At 36.5% G+C, this 24,335-nt stretch overlaps 2 protein-coding genes across 4 annotated transcripts; one reads left to right on the top strand and one right to left on the bottom strand.

Annotated features, from left to right (window-relative positions):
• Nucleotides 1–19: 19 nt before the first annotated feature.
• On the bottom strand, nt 20–11,540 carry cryl1 (crystallin, lambda 1). 2 transcript variants are annotated; one of them, XM_051905628.1, is made up of 8 exons: nt 11,379–11,540; nt 10,848–10,955; nt 9,184–9,310; nt 7,206–7,367; nt 6,225–6,419; nt 1,634–1,742; nt 572–678; nt 20–401 (listed from the first exon to the last, which is right to left on the bottom strand). In XM_051905628.1, exons 1-8 carry the CDS (start codon nt 11,417–11,419, stop codon nt 303–305), a joined length of 948 nt encoding a protein of 315 aa, XP_051761588.1. In that variant the 5' UTR covers nt 11,420–11,540; the 3' UTR covers nt 20–302. The 2 variants fall into 2 exon arrangements, with proteins under 2 accessions (XP_051761588.1, XP_051761589.1); XM_051905629.1 differs by lacking the exon at nt 11,379–11,540 and adding an exon at nt 11,053–11,135.
• A 22-nt stretch (nt 11,541–11,562) lies between these two features.
• ift88 (intraflagellar transport 88 homolog) lies at nt 11,563–24,212 on the top strand. 2 transcript variants are annotated; one of them, XM_051905606.1, is made up of 28 exons: nt 11,563–11,833; nt 12,181–12,267; nt 12,342–12,404; nt 12,515–12,574; nt 12,849–12,902; nt 12,986–13,049; nt 13,198–13,267; nt 13,402–13,492; nt 13,579–13,683; nt 13,763–13,865; nt 13,975–14,089; nt 14,213–14,444; nt 14,529–14,599; nt 14,731–14,817; nt 16,395–16,494; nt 16,888–16,974; nt 17,092–17,278; nt 17,435–17,543; nt 17,662–17,812; nt 18,395–18,510; nt 18,599–18,651; nt 18,751–18,816; nt 18,911–19,017; nt 19,383–19,443; nt 21,124–21,168; nt 22,229–22,276; nt 23,271–23,384; nt 23,792–24,212. In XM_051905606.1, exons 2-28 carry the CDS (start codon nt 12,181–12,183, stop codon nt 23,911–23,913), a joined length of 2,568 nt encoding a protein of 855 aa, XP_051761566.1. In that variant the 5' UTR covers nt 11,563–11,833; the 3' UTR covers nt 23,914–24,212. The 2 variants fall into 2 exon arrangements, with proteins under 2 accessions (XP_051761566.1, XP_051761567.1); XM_051905607.1 differs by lacking the exons at nt 21,124–21,168; nt 22,229–22,276 and having other exon boundaries at nt 11,567–11,833.
• Nucleotides 24,213–24,335: the final 123 nt, after the last annotated feature.

Below are 24,335 nucleotides of genomic sequence, written 5' to 3'. Positions count from 1 at the left end.
GGACTTGCCAACTAGAGACTGCTTTCATTTTCCCTTTAATTGTGAATTTTACACCATGAGCAAGAAAGTGCTTTGCTGTATAACAAGTATGTCACAAATATAACACTTTTAAAATACTGTTAAAATTCAATTCATAATTAAATGAACACATAAGCCATTTCTGAATTTAGCTTTTGTTCCAGTCATTTTCATTTATAATCAGACATATTCAGTTGCCCAGAAGGGAAATATTCAACCAAGGACAACAATGGCTCAGATGATCTATGACCTTTTCCATTTAAGTAGTATCTTATGGACTAGCCTCATTTCTTTAGCTTAGCTAGTCCCATCAGTAGCTGATCTCTTCTCTCTCTTCTGGCTGTGAGATGCTCCTGCTCACCAGGGATCAGCTCACAGATCTCCTAAAGCAGTGATAAAATCTTTATTTTAGATTATAACGATTACAAAAATTATTATTATTATTTTTTTTTTTTAATATTTGTGGTCATTTAGAACATCTGTCTGTTTTGAGATTTCTAAAACAACTGACTTAGAGTTTTTCCATTCATAAAATATTATTGATATTGCATACTTTTATGATTCTAGCTGCTGGCTCTCCAGAAAAGTCTGGTACAGGCCCAAAAGCATTAAGAACCCTCTTCATGCCCTCACTATAGCGCTGGAGATAGTCTTCCATACCTGGACAGACAAAACACATGTTAAGGATTAAATAAAGAGGCATTTCTATAATACAGTAGTAGACCATTAAATAATATTTAATCTAATATTATCCGATTCTAAAAACAACATATTACACAAACTGTTTAGATCATTTAAATATATTATTTAATATTATTGTATTATTATTTAAAATAACTTTTTTTAACCAAGCTACAAAATTCGTATTTAGTGTAATCAAAGATTGCCTTGTCATTCTGAATAACTTTGACACAAAAGGTAAAGTGTGCATATTCAATGTGGAATTGAGTCCAAAATGACTCAGCACATAGATGTTTTCGAGCAGAGTTTTCAAGCATGAATTGAGTAGCTCCTCATCTGAAGGGCACGAGTGCTTTTAGAAGGGCTCTCAGCAGATAAGACGTGCACCAATGAAAGTTCAGCCATAGTTCTTCCCTTACAGATTCCAAGAACCTGTGCCATTACAGTGAAGAAACAAGGGCGAAACTCTGTGAATACAGGGGGCTTTATCACCACAGTGAGAGTACCGTAGCACCTCACTCACAGTACAAGCAGGCCGGGCTGAGGATAATAATTCATCTGTCATCATCAAATGCTAGTACTGGTGTCACATGGCAAAGCACGTTTCATGGGGGGAGCAGGGTCATCCTACAGATTTCACACTGCCGTCTGATTTTCACCGTGAACATGAGATCTCTTCAAAACACATTCAGATTTACACACTTTTGAGCTTGTTTCAGTTATTTTCACCAAATCTCTCGCTCACACACAGTCATGTGAGGTTGATCATTGATAACAGCAACAGCTTTTTCACAGACTGCTTTTCCGCTGCCCCAAGCACCACAGCAATGTTTTTTTCCATGCATGATGAAAACAAAAACTTCTCAGTGGTTAATTACAAAAGTTTTATTATGCCATTTAAAAAAAAGATTCCATGGGTTAATAGGTAGCTTGCCTTCTGGTGCGTTGAGATGCATGGTTTCAATGGGACCTATAAAAGCGTAGCGCATGCCCAGACCCTCAGACATCACCAGATCAATGTCCTTCACTGAGATCACTCCGTCCTGGATGAGAAGAAAGAGAAGTTCATTTGGCAACTTGCTCTGCATTATACACTTGGATGAAAGACAATGTTTCTAAAAGTGGTTTACTGATGTTCTAATCCTAAAATTACAGCTTCCTGCTTACTAGTTGTCCAGCCAACAAGGTTAGGTTCACCTGATTGAGAGGAAAACGGAGGTTGCCCCCCTTTTTGTCCCATCTGAAGAGTACTAAAGCTGCTCCCACTGTATTGGGTTTCTCTTATCATTTAACTCAGTGTCCTCTGAACAATGGGATGGTATGGCAAGGGGAGGTAAGCATAGTTGTGCCAGGCTTTGGGCCCACTTTGCACTCAGATTACCTGTGGCCACAGATACCTGTTGCCTGACTGTGCTGAAATCAAAGCTTGGATACAGAACGGGCAGTGGGGGGATGAGTTTAGGAGGGGGACAGGGTGGTCTTTGTTCATTTCCTGCGCGCAACAACGAGGCCGTTATCTCGGTGTCGCCAGGCGGCGGACTGGCTGGGGAAACCGTGAAAAGAGGCCTTTCCTGTATACGGTAATCACCAGGGGCAGCCATTAGCTTTCCCAGCTGCTCTACTTTCCAGAGCTGGCTCTCTCTCAAAGGCCCGCCTGAACTTTGAGAGGAAGCATGAGTGGATTTGAGCTGCAAATCTTGTGTAGTGCACCATCCAAACTTTAAATGATCCTCATCATAAAAAACAAAAACTCACCTCTGTGTGCACACACACACACACACACAAAATCTAAGAGGCAAGATCATGAAAACATAAGTTTATAAGCCTAAAAGAACATCACTTTAAAAAGAGGCTTGTGGAAAGCTTAGTGCTGTTATGAACATCAGATCAAACTGTTTTTCAGCTAGTACAGTTTTAAGGCCAATTCACACTGCACCGACAGACACCGACAGACCGCGACCTACGCGGATCACCAGATTACAGTATGTCACTTCTTAGACATTGCACGACCTGACAAGCACCGATTCAACATGTTCAATCAGCGAAAACACGCTCCGACAGACGCCAACAGACACCGACTGGGGTAACACACTGATCCAACAAAACCCGACAAAGTGCCGTCTGTCACTGCAGTGTGAACTGGCCTTTAAATTCTGATGTAATGGCTAGTTGTTTGGGGGGGGAAAAACAGTATGCATAAACCAGTATGCATGCTGGTTTAACTGGTTCATCAACATGCCTTTTTTAAAAACTTGGTCGGCCCTTGGTCAAACCTTTTAACAGATTCTTTTGAAATTCTTAAGAGCATTTGCCTACAAGAGAGGAGCAGAAGTATTTGTCTTTTATAAGTTGACACAAAACATGCAACTGTATATATAATATATATATATATATATATATGTGTATATTATATATATATATATATATATGTGTATATTATATATATATACACACATATATTTATATTCCTAAATATGGGCATGATGAATAAGATCAATGGGTATATACAGAATACAAATGACATTTACAACAAATGTGACATTTTGTCTTTAGCCTTACAAGCTTTTCCTTCAGTACTGCCTCCATTCAGTGGTTATAAATCTTTGAAAGCAATAAAGCTGTCATGCCAGTCAAAAAGGCCAAGTAAGCATACCATTAGCATAGCAATCAATTTTCAGTGCTGCCATTATAAATTGTGAAACAAAAGCAGAATGGATAGCATTCTATATTTGACATATATGTGCATTTGTGACGAGCTTAAATGAATAGCAAATTTGACACTAACCAACATCAGTACAAGTGGTTAAATTTTTAACCTATCAAATGTCGGTCACTTTGATTAAGTCACAGCATGTTTTCAGGTAAGAACAACACAAGACACTTTTTCTTCAGCAAGGAACCTCTGTTTTGGCTTCATATAAACATTGAGAGCATTCCTCTGGGATTGAAGAACAGATTTTTAAAGAATAATGGACATTTTCATCTCAAAACTTAAATCAAAAATCCAGATCTTGTCATTTAGATGTTAAATCTAAATGGACAGTTGACTCAAAAACAAAATTTTTTTGCTCATTTGACTTTCTTCTGCTTACTGTTATTGTATGAAAAGTGCAATATGAACATTCTTTGAAATATCTCATTTAGAAGACAGAAAAAAGAAAATCATGCACGTTTGAAACAACATGTGGGTGAGTAATTTATGATATTAAAAAAACTATGACAATGATGATGAATCCTTACAATTACTCCCTAAGTGATAATTATAAGAGATAATTGTGTTGTGCATAAAATATTTTGGTTAATCAGCGTCACTAATGTAGAATAAGGGTCTTTATCAAAGACCAGACAGGGCCATACTCTCAGTTTTCATAAGCACTGCATGGACAGAAGTATGCAGTCGTTCACTGCCTTCTAAACAATGTTTTTTTTTTTTTTTTAATACATTTGCACAAGCACATATTGGTGTGGTGTTTGAGTGTCCACATCATGCACAAGTTTGCAGACTATTTTTTGAATATCTGTCAGAGCATTAACTGCTGTTGTGGATGCTGAAGAGAAGTGGACTTTACTCTGACCCATCTAAAGCTTTCCAGGAACCAACAAAGACACAATGTCATATGACAATAAAACCATGATTTTAACAATGGGTAATACTAACATTATTACGTAGCTACTATTGGCTACAACTATGGTTAGGATTAATGGTTCTCAAAAGAGTTAACTGCGTCTCTTTAACTGACCTTTAAAAATTTGCCATCATGCATATTAAAATACAATTTCACCACACCTCTTTTACATGATATGTTCTCCACATAATTCAGACACACCAACACACCCGAGTATTGAAAATCATTCAGTGTCACCATGAATCATCTTCAGTTTGTGATTATGCCTCCATAATACACCCTGGACAGAACAAACAATTTTGTGCTTTTATCTTTAAACGTCAATTACTTGACTGAATAATGACTAGTCGCTCCAAAAAAAAAAAAGTAAGATGTCCATTGTTTGTTGAAGTGCTTTCTTGACTCTGCTTTTTGTTTTTGCTTGTGGGCAGAGCTGAAAAGGGCTCGGTTTTTAAAGTGGATCACCTCACTCTACCCCATGTTCATTTGATACACTGTAATACAGGTGTACTGTACAAGCAGGACAAAACCACCAGTGTGAGGAAAGATAAGCTGGCTGTTCTAAAAGAAAAACAAGGAAACAAGATGTTTTTACCCTTCTCTCAATTGATCATTTGTAAACAGCATGTGATAAGCATGTGAATGTTGCAATGCTCTGTTTTAATAAATACAATAGTAGGTTACACTTAATTTTAAGGTGTCTTTGTTACACTGTAATTATACATTTAAGTTCTGAGTAATATTAAGTAACTACATGTACTTACTACAGGGTTAGGTTAAGGGTTTGGTTTGGTTTAGGGTTAGTTGCATGTCATTTTGGACTGTTCAGAGATGAGTAATGAGATTTGACAGCAATATATTTTCCCCCACACATGAACAACCAAACTAACAACACTCATCCTGTAACGTGAACACCTTATTGGAGCAATAAACCATGAGAAACTGTGTGTTACAATGATTTTACAATGGGTAATCGATCTTTACCTTTTTGTGTGGCAAAAAAACAAAATAACGACTTTATTCAACAATATCTAGTGATGAAGCTTCAAAGCTTTACGAATCTTTTGTTTCTAATCAGTGGTTCGGAGCATGTATCAAACTGCCAAAGTCACGTGATTTCAGCAAACGAGGCTTCGCTACGTCATAAGCGTTTTGAAATTTCAATGGTTCACCACTGGGGGGTGTAACTTTGGCAGTTTGATACACGCTCCGAACCACTGATTCGAAATAAAAGATTCGTAAAGCTTCAAAGCTTCATGAAGCGCCCATCACTAGATATTTTTGAATAAAGTTGTTATTTTGTTTTTTTGGCGCACAAAAACTATTCTCGTTGTGTCATAACATTAATGTTGAACCACTGTAGTCACATGAACTGTTTTAAATATGTCTTTTAGTAGCTTTTTGGGCATCTGAAAGTGTTTAATTATATTGCTGGCAATGCAGGCCACAATGAGCCAACGGATTTCATCTTAATTTGTGTTCTGAAGATGAACGAAGGTCTTACGGGTGTGGAACGACATGAGGGTGAGTAATTAATGACAGAATTTTCATTTTCGGGTGAACTAACGCTTTAACTGTGGTAAGATCACCATAACGCAGGCCTTAAGTGTCATTTGCTTTTAAAAAATGGCAGCAATAACTATATGAAAAATGAAAATTTGCTAAATTAAATGAGAGATTTACAAACAAACAAACAAATAAATAAATAGGTGTTTGTTTGTGTGTGTCTAATATACATTTTATATTTTGCATTTATTATATAGGACATAGAAGATTTGAGGGTTCAGGTCATGACTGGCATTAGAACAACAACAGAAGATAACATGTTATGAATTTTGCCAAACCATTATACAGAATAGCCATAACTCATATGTGACTTTGTTCCATGGCTCAACCAACCTGAACCAGCCTCCAGGACTCGGCTATGATGGCATACTGAACACGGTTCAATGCGAAACCATCGATCTCCTTCTTGAGGCGCACAGGTGCCTGTCCGACATCCGTCATCAGTGAGTAAGCAACATCTATTACAGCAGGCAGTGTTTCAGGGTGTGGCACCAGTTCCACTAGACGCACATAGTAGGGCGGGTTTACCTGAGAGGTTAAAAACAAGAAGGAAATTACACCAGTTTAACTGCCCCTGGACACAGACAAGACACTATACCAATGTGTTTACCAGAGCTAGAGATAAGAGCCTACTATGAAGGTCTCTCTGACTAAAATGCCTGACCACAAATGCTTGGCATTTAGGATTAAACATTCACTAAATGCAGGTGAAGGTGAACTATTTGCCTCACACCGCTTTGAAGGACAACAAAACCAGCAAGACCTTTCTGCTCATGAGATCAGAGTGGAATTTCCATTGAGCATGCAAGGAATCAAAATGCAGTAATGCGCCTTTGGGTCTAAAATACTTTACTCCATTCTTCACTACAGACTGCGAAAAAAAACCCCATGTCTATCAGGGCTGACAAAAAAACCATGTCCATGTAAATAATACTTTCAATGTTTTCATTTTCAAATGTTCCTTTTCATTGTAGGAACATTCAAAATGAATTGAATCTTTAGGAGGATTTATGCTGTAGCCATTAGCAAGATTAGCACGAAGACATTTTTGTCTAGATGTGTTTTGTTTTGAATGGGAGATGTTGGGGATTCAAACTAAAGCTGGAATGTTGCGCTGGAACAAACAAAATCTGGACTGAAGTATACACATAAGGAATGTGGACTGTAAACCAGGGAATCTGAGTTTGTTTTTGTTTTTTTAATAAACATTTTCATTATTTCTATTTTTCTTACATGATAATTTCTTACAATTTCATAATAAAGCCTAACAGTTAGATTTGACTCATTTTCAATGTATCTGTAATCAAAACTAACCGGATGAGATATGATACATCGGGTTCGGTTCTGGACACGAGAGAACACGTTGCTTGGCATCAGGCAAGAAGTGGAGCTGCTGAGAATCACGCTTTCTGTGACTAGATTCTCCACCTCATGGAAGACGGTCTGCTTTGCTTCCAGGTCCTCAAATACACACTCCTTTTCACAGTAAACACAGAGGATAAGAGCAGTTGGTGTGCAACAATATAGCAAACGTGATGTTATGAAATGTACCACACTGAAGTTGTAGCAACTATTTCACAATAAGAGCACAGAGAGAAACAGAGGAAATACAAGAGCAGAAACAATCAATTGTGTTTGAATTTTCATTTTGACATTAAGAATAAGACGACTTTAGAGGACAATAATGGAAAAAAAAAAACAAGCATCCAAACCAAACTGCTAAAATAAAAAAGTAATATAACTTGAAAATAATAATAACCTAAAAAATAACCTAAACTTTAAAAATAACTTAAAATAATATGAATATCACCAATACAAGAATGTGCAAATACAGCAGTATCAGCATATACCAGGGGCCTGTACCATGAAGCCGGATTAGCTGGCTAGCCAGTTAAGTTTCAGATTAGTTTGTGCCAGTCCTGGGTTTTAGGTACCATGAAAGTGACTTGGCATTTAGCGGTGTTCATCACCATAGTAACTTATGCTCCACAGATAACCTGCTCCGGTCCAGGTTATGTTCTGGGTTAGAGATCTCAAACCGAAATTGGACCAATCAGATGTGAGCAAAGTAACACTGACACATCCAATGCAATAAAGACCTCCCCAAGTTTCTCTTCCTCCAAATTAAAGGTCACTATATAGTAAAAACAAATATATAACAATGAAATTGTCTTGCTTTAATGATTTATAGAATTATTTTATGATTTCTATATGATTTATATAATTATTATATGATCTATATTATTATTAATCCATTTCACACAAGCAATTTTAGTTTAACAATTATTAAGCATTTATTTTAAATAAATATTAATATATACAGATCATATGTAAGCTGTAGAATCAACAGATAACTCTTTAAAAATGACTACATAACCTTACATGTTTGAGTCTCTATTGCTATATATAATCAACTATATAAACACTTGACAATTTTCACTTGCTCTGATAGAGCAAGATAATTTCTTTTATTTGTCCTTTTTCATGGAAAAGTTTCTTCTTTAGTGTAAATGCGTTTAAATTCTTCATTTTCTTCAGCAAAAGAGTTTTGAATTGCGTTGACTCTATCGCGAGAAGTAAATCACAGTTTCTTTCTGTTGCAAGGCATGTGATTGGCTGTTCACCACTGATGTCACGCATTCATGTGCACGCGCTCCACAAACTCAGGATCAAAGCCTGAGCTGACAGAGAAAGTTGATGATCAGCATCATGGTACCAACAAAGCCGGATTGGAGTGGTTTGGTTTTGTCAACTTGAAACTAATCCTATAACCCCGAGTTTGTTCAACTACCATCATGGTACAGGCCCCAGGACTATATAGTGTTATTAAACGCTGATGTCATCATAACAGAGACAAACAGAAACCATTGCTGTCAATGAATGTAGTACAAAGACAAAAATGCATGATCAGACACATTAGCTCACCCGTCTTTAATTAAAAAAAAGAAAGCATTTTCCTATAGCAAACAGAGGCTTGGCTCCTAAGTGTTCAATATATTTTAATAATTAAACCTGGGTGCATTTTCAATAGTTAATCACATTAACTCAAGTGACAGAGCCATCATGGAATGCTCTAGCGGTTTCAGAAGTAAAACCACAAATGCGCTTTGTCTGGTTTCACATGCTTTGCACAGTGACTAAACAATTAAATGCGAAATGATTGATTTGGTATTTATCATGTGATAACTTTCTTCTTTACACATGAAATACTTTTGTTTTATACATTGTTTCCCCGTGTCATTTTTGGCTGAACAGGAAGTCATCTACAGTATGCTTGAGTGGAAAACTATACCTGGACAAAGAAAGCTCCCTCTAGGGCCTGCTGCAAGTCATCATGACTGCTGAGTAGACTCAACTGCTCTGCAGCGCTGAGATTTCCTCTTAGCATTTGGGCTTGTTGAAGCTCCTCAAGCTGTTTCCTGCTCACACACAAAACAAAATGTGTTCAAAAACTGCCAAAAAATACCTATCATGTCCAAATACAGTGATTTAGCCATGGTTTATGGTTGATAAAATAACTGTATCCGTTGCAGATAAAGTTTTGTTGTGTATTGTAAATTATGCCTTTCAAAAAAACTCTTGTATTTACTCCTAATAACTGAAGCGACTCAGCATGGATTACAGAAGATAATTTGTGTGCCCTAATCCGTCATTTTTACTGCATTAAAGTCAGGGTATCTAGATCATATCTAGGAGGCAGAAAGCTCTACAACTCCCTCTGGTGACAGAAGAGGTGAATCAAGGAAGAGGGTGTGTTAAAACAACAAACAGATATGGACAGACAGTACCAAAACATTAATTTGTGCATACTTTAATTATTATTATTTTATTTTTTTTTACACATTATGTACATTTGCCATTTATTAGCTCCCCTGAGCATTGGTTTTCATAGCTTGTACCCTCAAAATGGGTCATAAACCTGCTCTGAAAAAAGTTGAGCAGTAATGGGAGAGAATTTGGGTGAGGGTCAACAGGGGCCTGTACCATGAAGCCGGATTAGCTGGCTAGCCAGTTAAGTTTCAGATTAGTTTGTGCCAATCCTGGGTTTTAGGTACCATGAAAGTGACTTGGCTTTTAGCGGTGTTCATCACCATAGTAACTTATGCTCCACAGATAACCTGCTCTGGGGCAGGTTATGTTCTGGGTAAGAGATCTCAAACCGAAATTGGACCAATCAGATTTGAGCAAAGTGACACTGACACATCCAACGCAATAAAGACCTCCCCCAGTTTCTCTTCCTCCAAATTAAAGGTCACTATATAGTAAAAACAAATATTTAACAATGAAATTGTCTTGCTTTAATGATTTATAGAATTATTTTATGATTTATATATGATTTAAATAATTATTATATGATCTATATTATTAATCAATTTCACACAAGCAATTTTAGTTTAACAGTTATTATTAAGCATTTATTTTAAATAAATATTAATATACACAGAATGTAGAATCAACAGATAACTCTTTAAAAATGACTACATAACCTTACATGTTTGAGTCTCTATTGCTATATATAATCAACTATATAAACACTTGACAATTTTCACTTGCTCTGATAGAGCAAGATAATTTCTTTTATTTGTCCTTTTTCATGGACAAGTTTCTTCTTTAGTGTAAATGCGTTTAAATTCTTCATTTTCTTCAGCAAAAGAGTTTTGAATCACGTTGACTCTATCGCGAGAAGTAAATCACAGTTTCTTTCTGTTGCAAGGCATGTGATTGGCTGTTTGTCACGCATTCATGTGCACACGCTCCACAAACTCAGGATCAAAGCCTGAGCTGACAGAGAAAGTTGATGATCAGCATCATGGTACTAACAAAGCCAGATTGGAGTGGTTTGGTTTTGTCAACTTGAAACTAATCCTATAACCCTGAGTTTGTTCAACTACCATCATGGTACAGGCCCCAGGTCATTTTGACTTTGTTAAATTTTCTTTCCTGTTTTCCACTGACCTGATCTCTGTGATGGCCCCTGATGCTTGTCCTGGTTTGTTGTCATAGATCTTGACCTTGTATCCTCCACTCAGGAACACCATGGCCCAGGAACGGCCAATCAGTCCACTTTATGATGCCACATAAATAAAAATGAGAACAAAGTAAATAAGCCACATAAAAATATAGATCAAGGTTAGTGAAAATCAATGGATTATCTATATACCAAAATGAGGAACGTGTCTGATGCTATTTCAACAGGAACTTCAATGTTGCAATGAACTTTAGTGCATGACAGATTTAATGACTTTGATGACCATGCATAAAAACCCTGTAAAATAGTCAGAATAATAACACTAAAATTCTTATTTGAATAAAGCAAATCTACCCAAAATATGTCAAATGAGCACAATTTTTCACATGCACTATTCTGATATGGAGAAATACATCTATTCATAAACACCATCATAGTAGAGTTCAAAGACCAATCTGTTAGATAATCCTGTCTGCTCAAATTGAAAGACTGACAGTAACTGACGAGTTATCTCTCACCTCCCGACAACAGTAATGATCTTTCCTTTTAATGAACTCATAGCAGTCTCGTTTACAGAATTCAAAACTCAAGCGGCTACTTTCCTGAACCCTAATATCACCAGACTTCAGGTTATCATGTGCACGATGGAAAGGCGGAGCTACGGTGTCTCACTCGTGCCTAAATACATCAGGATTTTTACAGAAGAATAATTCGTTGGATTTTATCCCAGACGTTTATACGTATATTTAGAAATGTAATGTTAAAAGACAATATATAAAGACACGAACATAATCAATGTAATATCGAAACATTGTAAAATCTCTCTTGTGTGCCTAATGGCAACCCCTCTTTGTATCCTAGCAACCGATGTGTTGCTCAGCTTAGTTAGCGAGCTGTAGGTGCTGCTAGGCTACAGACACTATTTTTCGGAATATTTCAGCTTAATACGGCCATTAATTTGCATTTTTCTTAGGTAAGCAAACTTTTCTCTTTTCCGGGTAAGTTAAATTATGATTATTCACAACCACAGATGTTGGCAAATAACTTGTATACGATATAAGCGGTATGGTCACGTACTAGCCGTGTAACGGTTAAACGAATTTGTACGTTAATCTGTCAAGAAACATTTGCGCATATTTGTTCAAAATAATGTCTAAGAGTTGCTTCTTTCCTTTCTTGTTTTAAATATGTTCCCAATAGTCTGGATAAAGTAATTAGCCTATATGGTCTCCTGTTTATCCAAATATAATGTCTCAAATATTTATTAAAAATATCGACAAATGTAGCATCAGAGACTTTTTGTTTTGTTTGTTTTTTCAGATGGAGAACGTGCATCTTGTTCCAGAGGAAGAGGAGGATGATTTGTATACAGGCTACAATGATTACAATCCGACTTTTGACTCAGAGGTGAAAAAATACTTACACCTTAGACATGGATTTTATGAACTTGCTTTTGCATCATCATTTTCCTGTCCCTGCAGGACCTTCACAACGATGTGGGCTTTCAGCAGGCTGTCAGGACAAGTCATGGCAGAAGACCACCAGTAAGTTATATTGCATGATCTGCTGCAGAAGGTGCTGTATGGAAGCACATCAGCACACAGCAATATTTCATTAATAATTGACATTACATTTGTTTTTTGAATATTTTTAGATGACTGCAAAATATCCTGGCACTGCTATTGGAGGGCGACCGATTGGAACAGCTTATGGGGTGAGTAGAGCACATGGATTTACACTACTACATTTCTGACTCAAAATAAAATAGCTTTTGAAGTTAGCACGATAGCATGTTAGAATGTATTATATCTTATAATCAAGAAGAAAGCTGTCAGGCATATACAGTCAGAATCAAGATTGTCAAATCAAATGCATTTATGGTTATATAGAAATGGACTATATTTCATGCTTCAATAAGGGATTGCAAGGCTGAGTTGATACTATTTATTTCCTCTTATGTCTTTATATTTCTGATGTTAATATTCCAGTCTCGGATTCCTGTTGGCACTGCAATGGGAAGGCCTATGACTGGAGCTGTTCAGGTAGGACTCAATCTCTTATTTTTTCTTTATGTAAAATGCAACGAAATTTTATTAATTTTCTATTTTTTTTGTATGTTCTACAGGACGGTGCGGCTCGTCCCATGACTGCAGTGCGGGCAGCAGGATACTCTTCATCTATAGCTAGAGGTGCTTTCACACATGAAATCCTCTTGCACGTGTGCTGTCCAGGAACTCTGTTTAACTGTCTCATAAGGATATTGAATGAATACATTTTAACTTCTGAGTTGGAGGAAAATATGATAGGCTCCTTCATTTTAATTGTTTGAATTTTCAGGCTCGGTGTTTGATCCACTGGGACAAGCAAAAGGACCAGCCCCTCCATTAGAGAGACAGAACGAAGACACGTATGCATCCATCTGTTTTCTTAGTGCTTGAGAAGCAGTTGACAAGTTTTGTTTATTAGATCTTCCTTCACATCTTTAGTTTTACTTGGAGATGGACACAAATTTTTGGTCTAATTGTTTGTTTTCTTGTGCAGGCCAGAGGAAAAGATAAAGATCCTGGAAAAGAAGGTGAATGATTTGATAGAGGAGAGCTGTCTCGCTCATGCTCGTGGGGATCTTCAGCTGGTGGGTGTAGCTTTATAACTGCTATACGTGATTTTAATTATTTTAAAGGATGAATATTTAGATGCTAAATTATTATTTTTCTACAGTCTCTAGAGAAAGCCAAAGAGGCGGGCAGGAAGGAAAGGGCTCTGGTGAGACAGAGAGAACAAACAGGCACTGCAGACCACATCAATCTGGATCTGACCTACTCTGTGAGTTTATTGCTCCATATAAAATACATATCTTGACTGAAAACTTTGAAAATTCACATCTTATTTATGCTTTGTTCAGGTGTTGTTTAATTTAGCAAACCAATATGCCAATAATGACATGTACACTGAGGCCTTGAACACATACCAAGTCATTGTGAAGAACAAAATGTTCAATAATGCTGGTGAGTGAATTTCAAATATTATTTCAAATATCTTAATACAAATTAAATTCCCTTTGATATAAATGTGTTTCTAATTTTAGGTTTTCTATAACCACTTTCCCTACTATAGGACGATTGAAAGTTAACATGGCAAATATCTATTTCAAGCAAAAGAATTACACAAAAGCAATCAAATTTTACCGCATGGCTTTGGATCAGATCTCAAATGCCCACAATGCAATGAGGTCAGTACTTAGTTCAGTACGTTTGTTGTGTGAACTGCGTATTTGTATTGCAACCGTTCAATTTATTCAGGTTGTAAGAAATTTGGCGTGATTTTCAATGTGAAACTTTCCCTTATTGTATAGGATCAAGATCATGCAGAACATTGGTGTTGTGTTCATACATATGGGCCAGTACTCAGATGCCATCACATCCTTTGAGTACATCATGAGTGAGAGTCCCAACATAAAGACAGGCTTCAACCTCATCCTGTGCTACTATGCCATCGGAGACCGTGAAAGGATGAAGAAAGCTTTTCAGAAGCTCATTTGTGTGCCCCTCGATATTGATGATGAAGACAAGTATATCCCTGCAAATGTGAGTGTATAGTTAAAATATTTGTTAGTCATACATTTAAACTGAATTACAGCTTATTTTTTACGTTTATTTTTTACATTTCAGGATGACTCTCATGCAAACATGGTGATTGAGGCTATAAAGAATGATAAGCTTCACCAAATGGAAAGGGAGAGGTATTATAATGTGTTGCACATTCTGTTGGATCTATGATACTACAGCTTGGCATTTATTAATATCCACATATTTCATTTCAGTGTATCTGCATTGTCTTCTATCAGTATTTTTGTTTTGTTTTTCCTTCTAGGAAAGCATTAGCAGAAAAATACATTATGACCTCAGCCAAGCTTATTGCTCCAGCCATTGAGTCGTCATTTGCAGCTGGGTTTGACTGGCAAGTAGCTTATACTATCGTTCAAAAGTTTATGGTCATTAAGATTTTTCAGAAAAGATGCATTAAGTTGATCAAAAGTGACAGTAAAGACATTTGTAATGTTATTTTCAAATAAATGCTGTTCTTTTTATTAAATGAATCCTGAAAAAATATATCACTGTTGTATTAAAAATGCATCACCACAAAAATATTATGCATTTATTATTCAAATATTCTGCTTTGCTATAGCAGGAATAAATTACATTTTAAAACATTACAATTGAAAACAGTTATTTTATATTTAATAATAATTCATAATGTTACTGTAATTTACTGTATTTTTAAGAGATAGGAGACTTGAGACTTGAGAAAATCTTTGTGTATTCCACAAGAGGGCGTTAAATCGCAAGCCTTGCTCATGATGTTAGTTCACCCAAAAATGAAAATTATGTCATTAATTACTCACCATCATGTCGTTCCAAAACTGTAAGACCTTTGTTCATCTTCAGAACACAAATTAAGATATTTTTGATGAAATCCGAGAGGTATCTGACTAATCCATTTTAGACAGCAATTTAACCACCACTTTTAAGGTCCAGAAAGGTACTAAAGACATCATAGAAATAGTCCACGTGACTTCAGTGGTTCAGCCTTCATTTTATGAAGCAACGAGAATACTTCTTGTGCTCAAAAACAAAACAAAAATAATGACTTTATTCAACAATCTCTTCTCTTCTGTGTCATTCTCCTATGCGGTTTATGTCGTATAGACAGTGCAGCGCTTCCGGGTTCTACGTCAGAATGCCAACTCAGTATACTGACATGGAAGAGAAGAGATTGTTGAATAAAATTGTTATTTTTGTTTTGTTTTTGGGCACAAAAAGTATTCTCGTCACTTCATAGCATTAAGGTTGATCCACTGAAGTCACGTGGACTATTTTAACAATGTCTTTAGTACCTTTCTGGGCCTTGAAAGTGGTGGTTAAATTGCTGTCTATGGAGGAGTCAGACAGCTCTCGGATTTCATCAAAAAGATCTTAATTTGTATTCTGAAGATGAACGAAGGTCTTACGGGTGTGGAATGATATGAGGGTGAGTAATTAATGACAGAATTTAAATTTTTGGGTGAATTAACCCTTTAACAATATTTATTTAGTATTTATTTTGAATAGTTATAATTCATTATTAATACTTAAAGGGATAGTTCACCCAAAAATGAAAATTCTGTCATCATTTACTCACCCTCAAGTTGTTCCAAACCTGTATAAATTTCTTTGTTCTGCTGAACACAAAGGAAGATATTTTGAAGAAAGTTTGTAACCAAGCCACTTTGGGGCACCATTGACTTCCATAGTAGGAAAAAAAATACTATGGAAGTCAATGGTGCCCCAGAACTGTTCAGTTCCCAACATTCTTCAAAATATCTTCCTTTTGTGTTCAACAGAACAAAGAAATTTATACAGGTTTGGATCAACCTGAGGGTGAGTAAATTATGAAATTATGATTTTTGGGTGAACTATCCCTTTAAGACCATTTATAACAGAATAACATAACCATTCATACAGTTTGTGCTGAAGCTTAATTTGGTACTTTTTTAGGTGTGTGGACATGGTGAAGGGTTCACAATATGTGGAGCTTGCAAATGACTTGGAGATCAATAAAGCTATTACATACTTAAGACAGAGGGACTTCAAACAGGTAGATCTGACCCTAGAGACACTCAAATTGCGTTGCATTCAACATATTACCACAGAAAAGAGCCATTTTGCTCTATGTCTGTGTGGAACCCTTGTTTCTGTCTTTTAACACTTTTCACATTCAATGGTCCATTTTATTTTGTTTTCTTGCCTGTCCATCTGCATGACTCTTGAGGCTGAGGTATGTTTGTGTTTTTGGAGAACCTGTGTGTGTCTGCAGTAAGCCCTGTATATGTGTGCTGATATTGTGTTGTGTTGCCTTGCTTCATTCATTTCATGTAGCAGCAAATGTAATGTGATGTATCTCAAGAGTATTATTCAAAGAAAATATAGTGAAACATCTATTTATGTCACGAACACTATGATTATGCTTAATCACTTATTTTGTTTTCAGGCAGTGGAGACGCTAAAGATGTTTGAGAAGAAGGACAGTCGGGTAAAAAGTGCCGCTGCCACTAATCTATCTTTTCTCTACTTTTTGGTGAGTATAGAACTATAAAGCATTAACATTAAGGAACTGGAAATTGCTGTATTTATTACATAAATTCAGGTTCTCACAGATATGCTCTTGTTTTTCTGCTTTTGCTGTCTTCTCCAGGAAAAAGATTATGACCAGGCTGACCGCTATGCTGAGCTGGCCATGAGCGCTGACCGCTATAACCCTGCTGCCCTCATTAACAAAGGCAACACAGTGTTTGTGAAAGAGGACTATGAGAAAGCAGCAGAGTTTTACAAGGAGGCTCTTCGTAATGACTCGTCCTGTACTGAAGCCCTCTATAACTTAGGTCTGCAATCACAAATATGACATCCTAAGGGTTACACTGCATGTACATTTTACATACATGCTTTAACCATTCTACATTTAAAATGTTTCTGAGACCAAGACTATGCATTAATAATGTAAATCCTTTTAAAGCAGAAATCTCTGTATCCTCATGCAGGTTTGACCTATAAGAGGCTGGGTAGGCTGGAGGAAGCCCTGGACTGCTTCCTCAAACTGCACGCTATCCTCAGAAACAGTGCTCAGGTCATGTACCAGCTGGCTAATCTGTATCCTTCCATCAGCTTTCTGTTCAATGACAGTTTGTGTAATTTCAGTTGCAAATAAATAGCATGATATAAGTATGATAAATGCTTGTTAAGAGTCAAATTCCTTAAGCAGTTTTAGATATGAGATGTTGGAAGACCCTCATCAGGCCATTGAGTGGCTGATGCAGCTCACCAGTGTGACCCCCACAGATGCCCAGGTGCTGGCCAAACTGGGAGACCTCTATGACAATGAAGGAGACAAATCTCAGGCCTTCCAGTACTATTATGAGGTAAAAAAAAATTTCTCTGAAACCACCGCTTGACTTGACATGCTCATCAGTCACATCTCAAACTATTGATGTGGTTTGAATAAAATAAATGCAGGACTAGAAATGGCACTTAAAAATAAAAACAAGGAATCAATGGATTTTCCACCTAAATGTAAAAATCTAAATCAAGCAATCATTGTTTTCAAATAAATAGCTGTATTTAGAACTATTTAATTCATGTTTTAAATTATAGTTAAATGTAACTGATATGTAATTAAAAAAAAAAGACAAATTAATAAATCTCAAATTAAATTAATACAAATTTAATTATCTCTATCTGTCTGTCTGTCTATATATATTAATATATATTAGTTTAATATATATTAGACATATATATTAGACAAAATGATATTGCATAGTTGCCTATCATACAGATCACAGTCCAGATTTTAGTGGATATTTAGAAAGAATATTCTATATAATTTATGAATTACAGTCATTATGAATCATGGTTGTCTGTTAGAAAACTTAAATTATTCTAAAGAAAAATATTCGAAAGAGGTAACATTTTAAATAATAATTATATGATGTTGTTTATTTCAGTCGTACAGGTATTTTCCCTCAAACATTAGTGTGATTGAATGGTTGGGAGCATATTACATTGACACCCAGTTCTGTGAGAAAGCTATTCAGTACTTTGAGAGAGCTACCCTCATTCAGTAAGTCACTAAATATCATATGTATTTATCATGAATATTCTGCATGTATGTGGAGATATTTATATTAATGACATATCATGAATTTCAGACCAACACAGGTCAAGTGGCAGCTGATGGTGGCTAGCTGTTACAGGAGAAGTGGTATGAACTTGACAATAATAATGCATTTAATAAATTTAGCCATAAGCTGTGATCTCGGTGCCTTCAAAGTCCTGATTTATATTTTTCATTTGTTTTTAGGGAATTATCAGAAGGCACTTGAGACCTATAAGGACATTCATCGGAAATTTCCTGAAAATGTTGAATGTAATGTGCTCAACATAACAGTTTTTTTTTTTTTACTTTGATTCTCTGTGTCTATTTAGTAGCTGTGCATCTAATATAATTATCTATTGGGCAGGTCTACGCTTCCTGGTCAGGCTGTGCACTGATATGGGACTAAAAGAGGTGCAGGATTATGCCACCAAACTGAAGAAAGTTGAAAAAATGAAGGAGATCAGAGAGCAGGTACCCTGATTTCTCTTGGTGCTGTTTATATGCTGGCCTCTTTTGCTTCCTTATATGGAAGGAAATAGAAGAGTGTAAGTGAGGAGTGAACAAAAAACACATATAACTGTCTAGAGGGATAAATGACTGTCTCTAAATCAATTGTGGAGAGTTTCATATTTTAGAATTGAAAACTAAAAGAGAGAAAGAAATTACCTGGATTTCTTCTTCACTTGTTCCTTTATCCACTAAACCTATGGTTGATAATTGAGGAATCTCTGTGTTGGTCTGTATATAAAATATTTGAGCCCATTCCCCTCTTAAATAAAATAAAGAGCTGGAGAAATGGCCAGTGTTTGACAGCATGCTGTTATTCCCACACACAGAGGGTGAGATCTGGGAGAGAGAGCAGTGCTCGAGGTCGCAGGGAAGGCAGCGCTGGCAGTGGTGAGTGGATAGTTTTAACTCAACCTCATTAATCAACTTTTGAGATAAAATACTGCTCATTAACTCAATACATGCTTCTTACTTTACTTTTTTCCATCAACCTGTCATCCGCCTCTCTTGGTAAACAGGAAATGCATCAAACCTTACACGCACTCCCCCTAAGAAACCCAGTGGTATGACTGTAACTGCCCTAATATAGTGACTCCAGGTGGACAGACTTAGTGGAGACTGATAGTCCTGTGATGTGATTTTTTTAAAAAGAGAATGAATGTGCCTTAGACACCTTTTCCCTTAGGACTAAACTAAATCACATGATTTAGAGATTTAAATACAACAGTTCCCCTTTAGATTTTGGTTTATTTTAAGTTTATAGTGTAGTAATAATATAATTTTTCCTTCTTCACTTCTCTTCTGGGACATCGGATGTGGATCTCACATCAGGTGATGTTCAGTTATCAGCTTCAGGCAGTACTGGGTTTAAAGGTCATGCAGTACACACTCATTTTCCGACAAGTGATTGTTATCAGCTTCTTACTGCATCTCACCTCTCTCTTCTTCTAATATTTTCTTTTCACATCTTCTAACACATTAGGAAGCGGCTCAAACCCCAAGAAGCCCAGTGGTATGATCACTGCCTGCTTTATGTAGAATAGTTCAGACATGATATGAAGCTACTTAAGTGGTTGGTTGACTTGGGTTCTTCATAAAATAATTTCGTCATAATTCCTATTGCTGTGAAAAATAAGCCAGGTAAAAGGCATACACTATCATTCAAAAGTTTGGGTTAGTAATGTTTTTCATACTTTTGAAAGAAGTCTCTTATACTCAGCAAGACTGCATTTATTTGATCGCAAATACAGTAAACCGTAATATTGTCAAATATTATACAATTTAGAATAACGGTTTTCTATTCCAGTGATGGTAAAGCTGTATTTTCAGCATCATTACTCCAGTCTTCAGTGTCACATGATCCTTCAGAAATCATTCTAATATGCTGATTTGCTGCTCATCAAACAGTTATATGTGGTCAGGTTTCCTTTTTTTTTGTCTTTAGTTGATCACATGCCTGAGCATTTCTTTGAAATAGAAATCTTTTGGAACATTATAAAAGTCTTTAGTGTCACTTCTGATCAATTTAATGCATTCTTGCTGATTAAGTTTCTTTCAGATTTCATTCAAAAAATCTTTCTGATCCAAACTTTTGAATGGTAGTGTAATTTATTTACAGCCAGACACAGCATATAACCGCATTCATGAAATCACTCATTTTGACAGTAATGAGACAGAACTTAAAGGGTTCACCCAAAAATGAAATTTTGTCATTTATGTCATTGAGTACTCACCCTCATGTCGTTCCAAACCTGCAAGACCTTCGTTCATCTTCAGAACACAAATTAAGATATTTTTGATGAAATCCGAGAAGTTTTTTTTATTTCCCATAGAAAACAATGAAATTACCACAGGGGTTAAGGGTTTGGAACGACATGAGGGTGAGTAATTAATGACAGAAATTAAATTTTTGGTTGAACTAACCCTTTAATTTCTCCTTTGCAGAAGGCATTTTCTTTTCCTGCATTCTTTTACTTTATATTGTCAGTTTCATCTTCGTTTTGGTAGTAATCTGTTCTTCTCTTTAATTGTTTATCTCTGTTATTCTGTTCATGGCTGTGCACCTGAAAGGGAGCAGCTCAAGCCCCATCAATACCCCTCCTCTGAGAGCCAGTGGTATGACTACACTCACTACAGAAATACATTAGAGGAAGAGATCACACACTCCTCCTGTATAACTATTACGACAAGCATGGCACTGCATTCTGCTCAGGCAGTGTTCAATTTGAGCCGGATCCTGTTCTGGAAAATGTCAGATTTTGGATTTTTGCATTCCGGCTTTTGTTTTTTTAAATAATCCGGCATTATAAAAAAGTACATTACATTGTGACAGTGAGAGAGACAGAGCGAGACCGAGCAAGCGCGGGTTTATGCTGGATGTATTATTATGTTATGTTTTGCTATTGGCCCTCAACATATATATTTTTGACCAATCAGCTTTCTTAAGTTCAAAATCACTCATTGGTTGGTGCTTACTACTTATTGTTTTGCATGCAGTGAACAGCGGAGATAGTGTATATACCTGACAAATTATTCTAAAAATAATATCGCTAAAATGTAAGACAGTCAAGCATATCTATATGTTTCATATACGCGAGTAAAGATGGTGGTGTTTCTAATCAAAAGAGATGATGGAACTGCACTCCTGGACAGTTCTGCTAATACTAATCAGGATAGCAGGAGACATGAGCAACGGGAGTTGGATCAGTCAGAAATCGACGTAATGCAAGAAGCAACGATGTCGTCGGTGAGAGAGAATATCACTGATCAACTGAGTGATATTTGGTCCCAAAGTAGCTAGACAACATGACAGAATAATACACTAGGTTGTAGTTATGGCTGTGCGGAAACTTGTGAATGATGCTCTTATAGTTGTGCCATCTTTTAAGTGCTCTTTTTGATCCGGCAATTATTCATTTACAAATTAAGCACTGTGCTCAGGAATAAACTGCTGCTACTGCACCTGTTATTGCACTTTATTACAGATGCCATTCATTCCTCACATTCAGCGCTGCAGTCATAACTGAACTCAACACATAATGCTAGGTTTACTGTTTTATTCACAAAAAAAAAAAAAAAACTAATTTGTAGGCCTCACTCAGCTCTCAACTCTCTGTCCAGCCTTTCCACTGTCTCTTCAGAGATCTGTCTTCTTTTTCCTTTCTTTTCTTTTCAGTTTCTCGCTCTGAAGCTAAGTATAGTCCTGTGCTGCAGCAGGGCAGAGGTATGTACTGTATTTCACTGTGCACTTTAGATGATCAATCCTCTGGATGATTAAAAATGAAAAACTCATAGCTTCATGGAAAACTTGAACTTGCTTAGTCCATATGTCAAAATGATGATTTAATGCCTTAAGTTTTCCCGTAATGATACAGCATCCAAGGACATTATTTCAATAGAAAGCAAACATGTGCTGTGAATGCCTGAAAATGTCCTATCTGCCAAAACCACTATTTCCAGGGAATATCCCACTCTCTCTGTGTGACAGAGTGTTTCCAGCACCCCCTCTCTGTTTGCAAAGCACAGAGTGCAAATAAACCAGTGAAATATTTCACAAGTACACTCCTGAACAACACTATCCCGGTATTAGTGCACTTGATATCAACAGTTTCTTACTGTACTATTCTTTTACTTAGCAGTTTATGCATCCAAATTTGCAAGTAATAGACTGTCACATTAAATGTTTTTTTTTAAACAGTCTCTGAGGCCGTTTTTATTTAGCTTTTTGTTTTTATGATAAACGTTTGAGCGTGATTCTGACATGATTCCTCAGTTAGGTGGACAGTGTTGGGAAAACTACTGTATGTCAGCAAAAGGCTTGTCATTTTAATGCCTTTGAGGGACATTTAAAGCTCTGTTACCTGCCTGCCAGACTCCAGTCTCACATCTGCCCCTCAGCACTCTGTTCCTGTCATCACAGCCAAGATGTGAAATGCAGCTGTGTGTTGCTGTCTTTGTGCAACACAAATGCTTTCAATTATGCAATTCTTATGAACTTACTTTAATTAGGATTCTAGTGTCACAGAGCCTTTGCTTCAAGTGCAAGCTGGAGCTGTTGCTTTTCAGTTTTGTTTACCAGTATTCTAACACAGCATGGCTCGCATTGTCGACGGTGGCAGCTCAAATGCGAATGTCTTTTTTTCTTCTGTTCAGACACTGTAAAATAACACTCACTCCAGAAATGTTTGCAAGTCCAACATGTGGATGTGTTTTCTCAGACAGTGGACAAAGCAACCATGGCACCAGCGCCAAGGGTGAGAGGCTTAGCGTTAAACTGAAAACTCTTCCCGGGTCCAATGAACCGTATGAGGCCAGCACTCAGCAGGAAATAGGTGAGAAACAACATTGGTTGTTATTTTTAAGGAGTTTCTTGTCATTGTGGCTCCAGTATACAATCAAATAAAGATAAAATTGTGGTAACATAATTAAATTTGCTTGGCTATAATTGCATTCCTTTAGCTCAAACAGTAGAGCATGGCTCTAGCAATGCCAATGTCTTGGGTTAGATTCGCAGGGAAAGGCAATGTAAATTGTTTGGATAAAAGCATCTGCCAAATGCATAAATGTTAAATATATGATGACAAATTATTATTACATTCCCTTAATCAAATAATGTTACCTTTTTCTGGCTGATTTATATAACAGCTTAGAGTTTTCTCATTCATGTGAAGGGAAAAATGCTTCTCTCCTGGCCTGTACTCATTACAACGTATTGCTCCCATTGTATTCATAAATTTAGATGCTTCTTATGTCGATCCATTGGGGCCTCAAATGCAGAGACCAAAAACAGCAGCGAGGAAACGCACAGAGGAAGATGAGTTTGCTGATGAAGAGCTGGGAGATGACTTACTGCCTGAGTGACGTGTGCAACAGAGATCAGTTCAGAGGAAAGTCTGATATATGTCCAGACACTACATTTCTTTGAATTTCAAGCTCAACCAATAGCACTGTAGATTAAAAATACTTCATTGTTACTTCATTAAATTCTTCATTATGCTTTACTATATTTTATAATAGCAATGTATTGTACTTGCATTTAGGGAAAAATGAATTCTGTGCAATAATTTTTTCTTTCTTTCTGTATGACAGCATAAGACCTAGATAACATAAAGCTGAAATATAGTTGTTTTGTGTGAAATATTAAAGCCCAGTTTTATAGATTTTTCGTTGGCATCTAATGATTCAGTCACCTAAATATCTTAAAAGATATGAGACGTGAGATGTTTCGCATCAGCTCGAGCAGATCATGATGTATTCAGTATCAGTCCGCCCAATATCTGGAG

The sequence above is a fragment of the Ctenopharyngodon idella genome, chromosome 9 (genome assembly GCF_019924925.1).
Source record: "Ctenopharyngodon idella isolate HZGC_01 chromosome 9, HZGC01, whole genome shotgun sequence".
NCBI lineage: Eukaryota > Metazoa > Chordata > Actinopteri > Cypriniformes > Xenocyprididae > Ctenopharyngodon > Ctenopharyngodon idella.
This window is presented reverse-complemented; position numbering and strand designations above follow the sequence as displayed.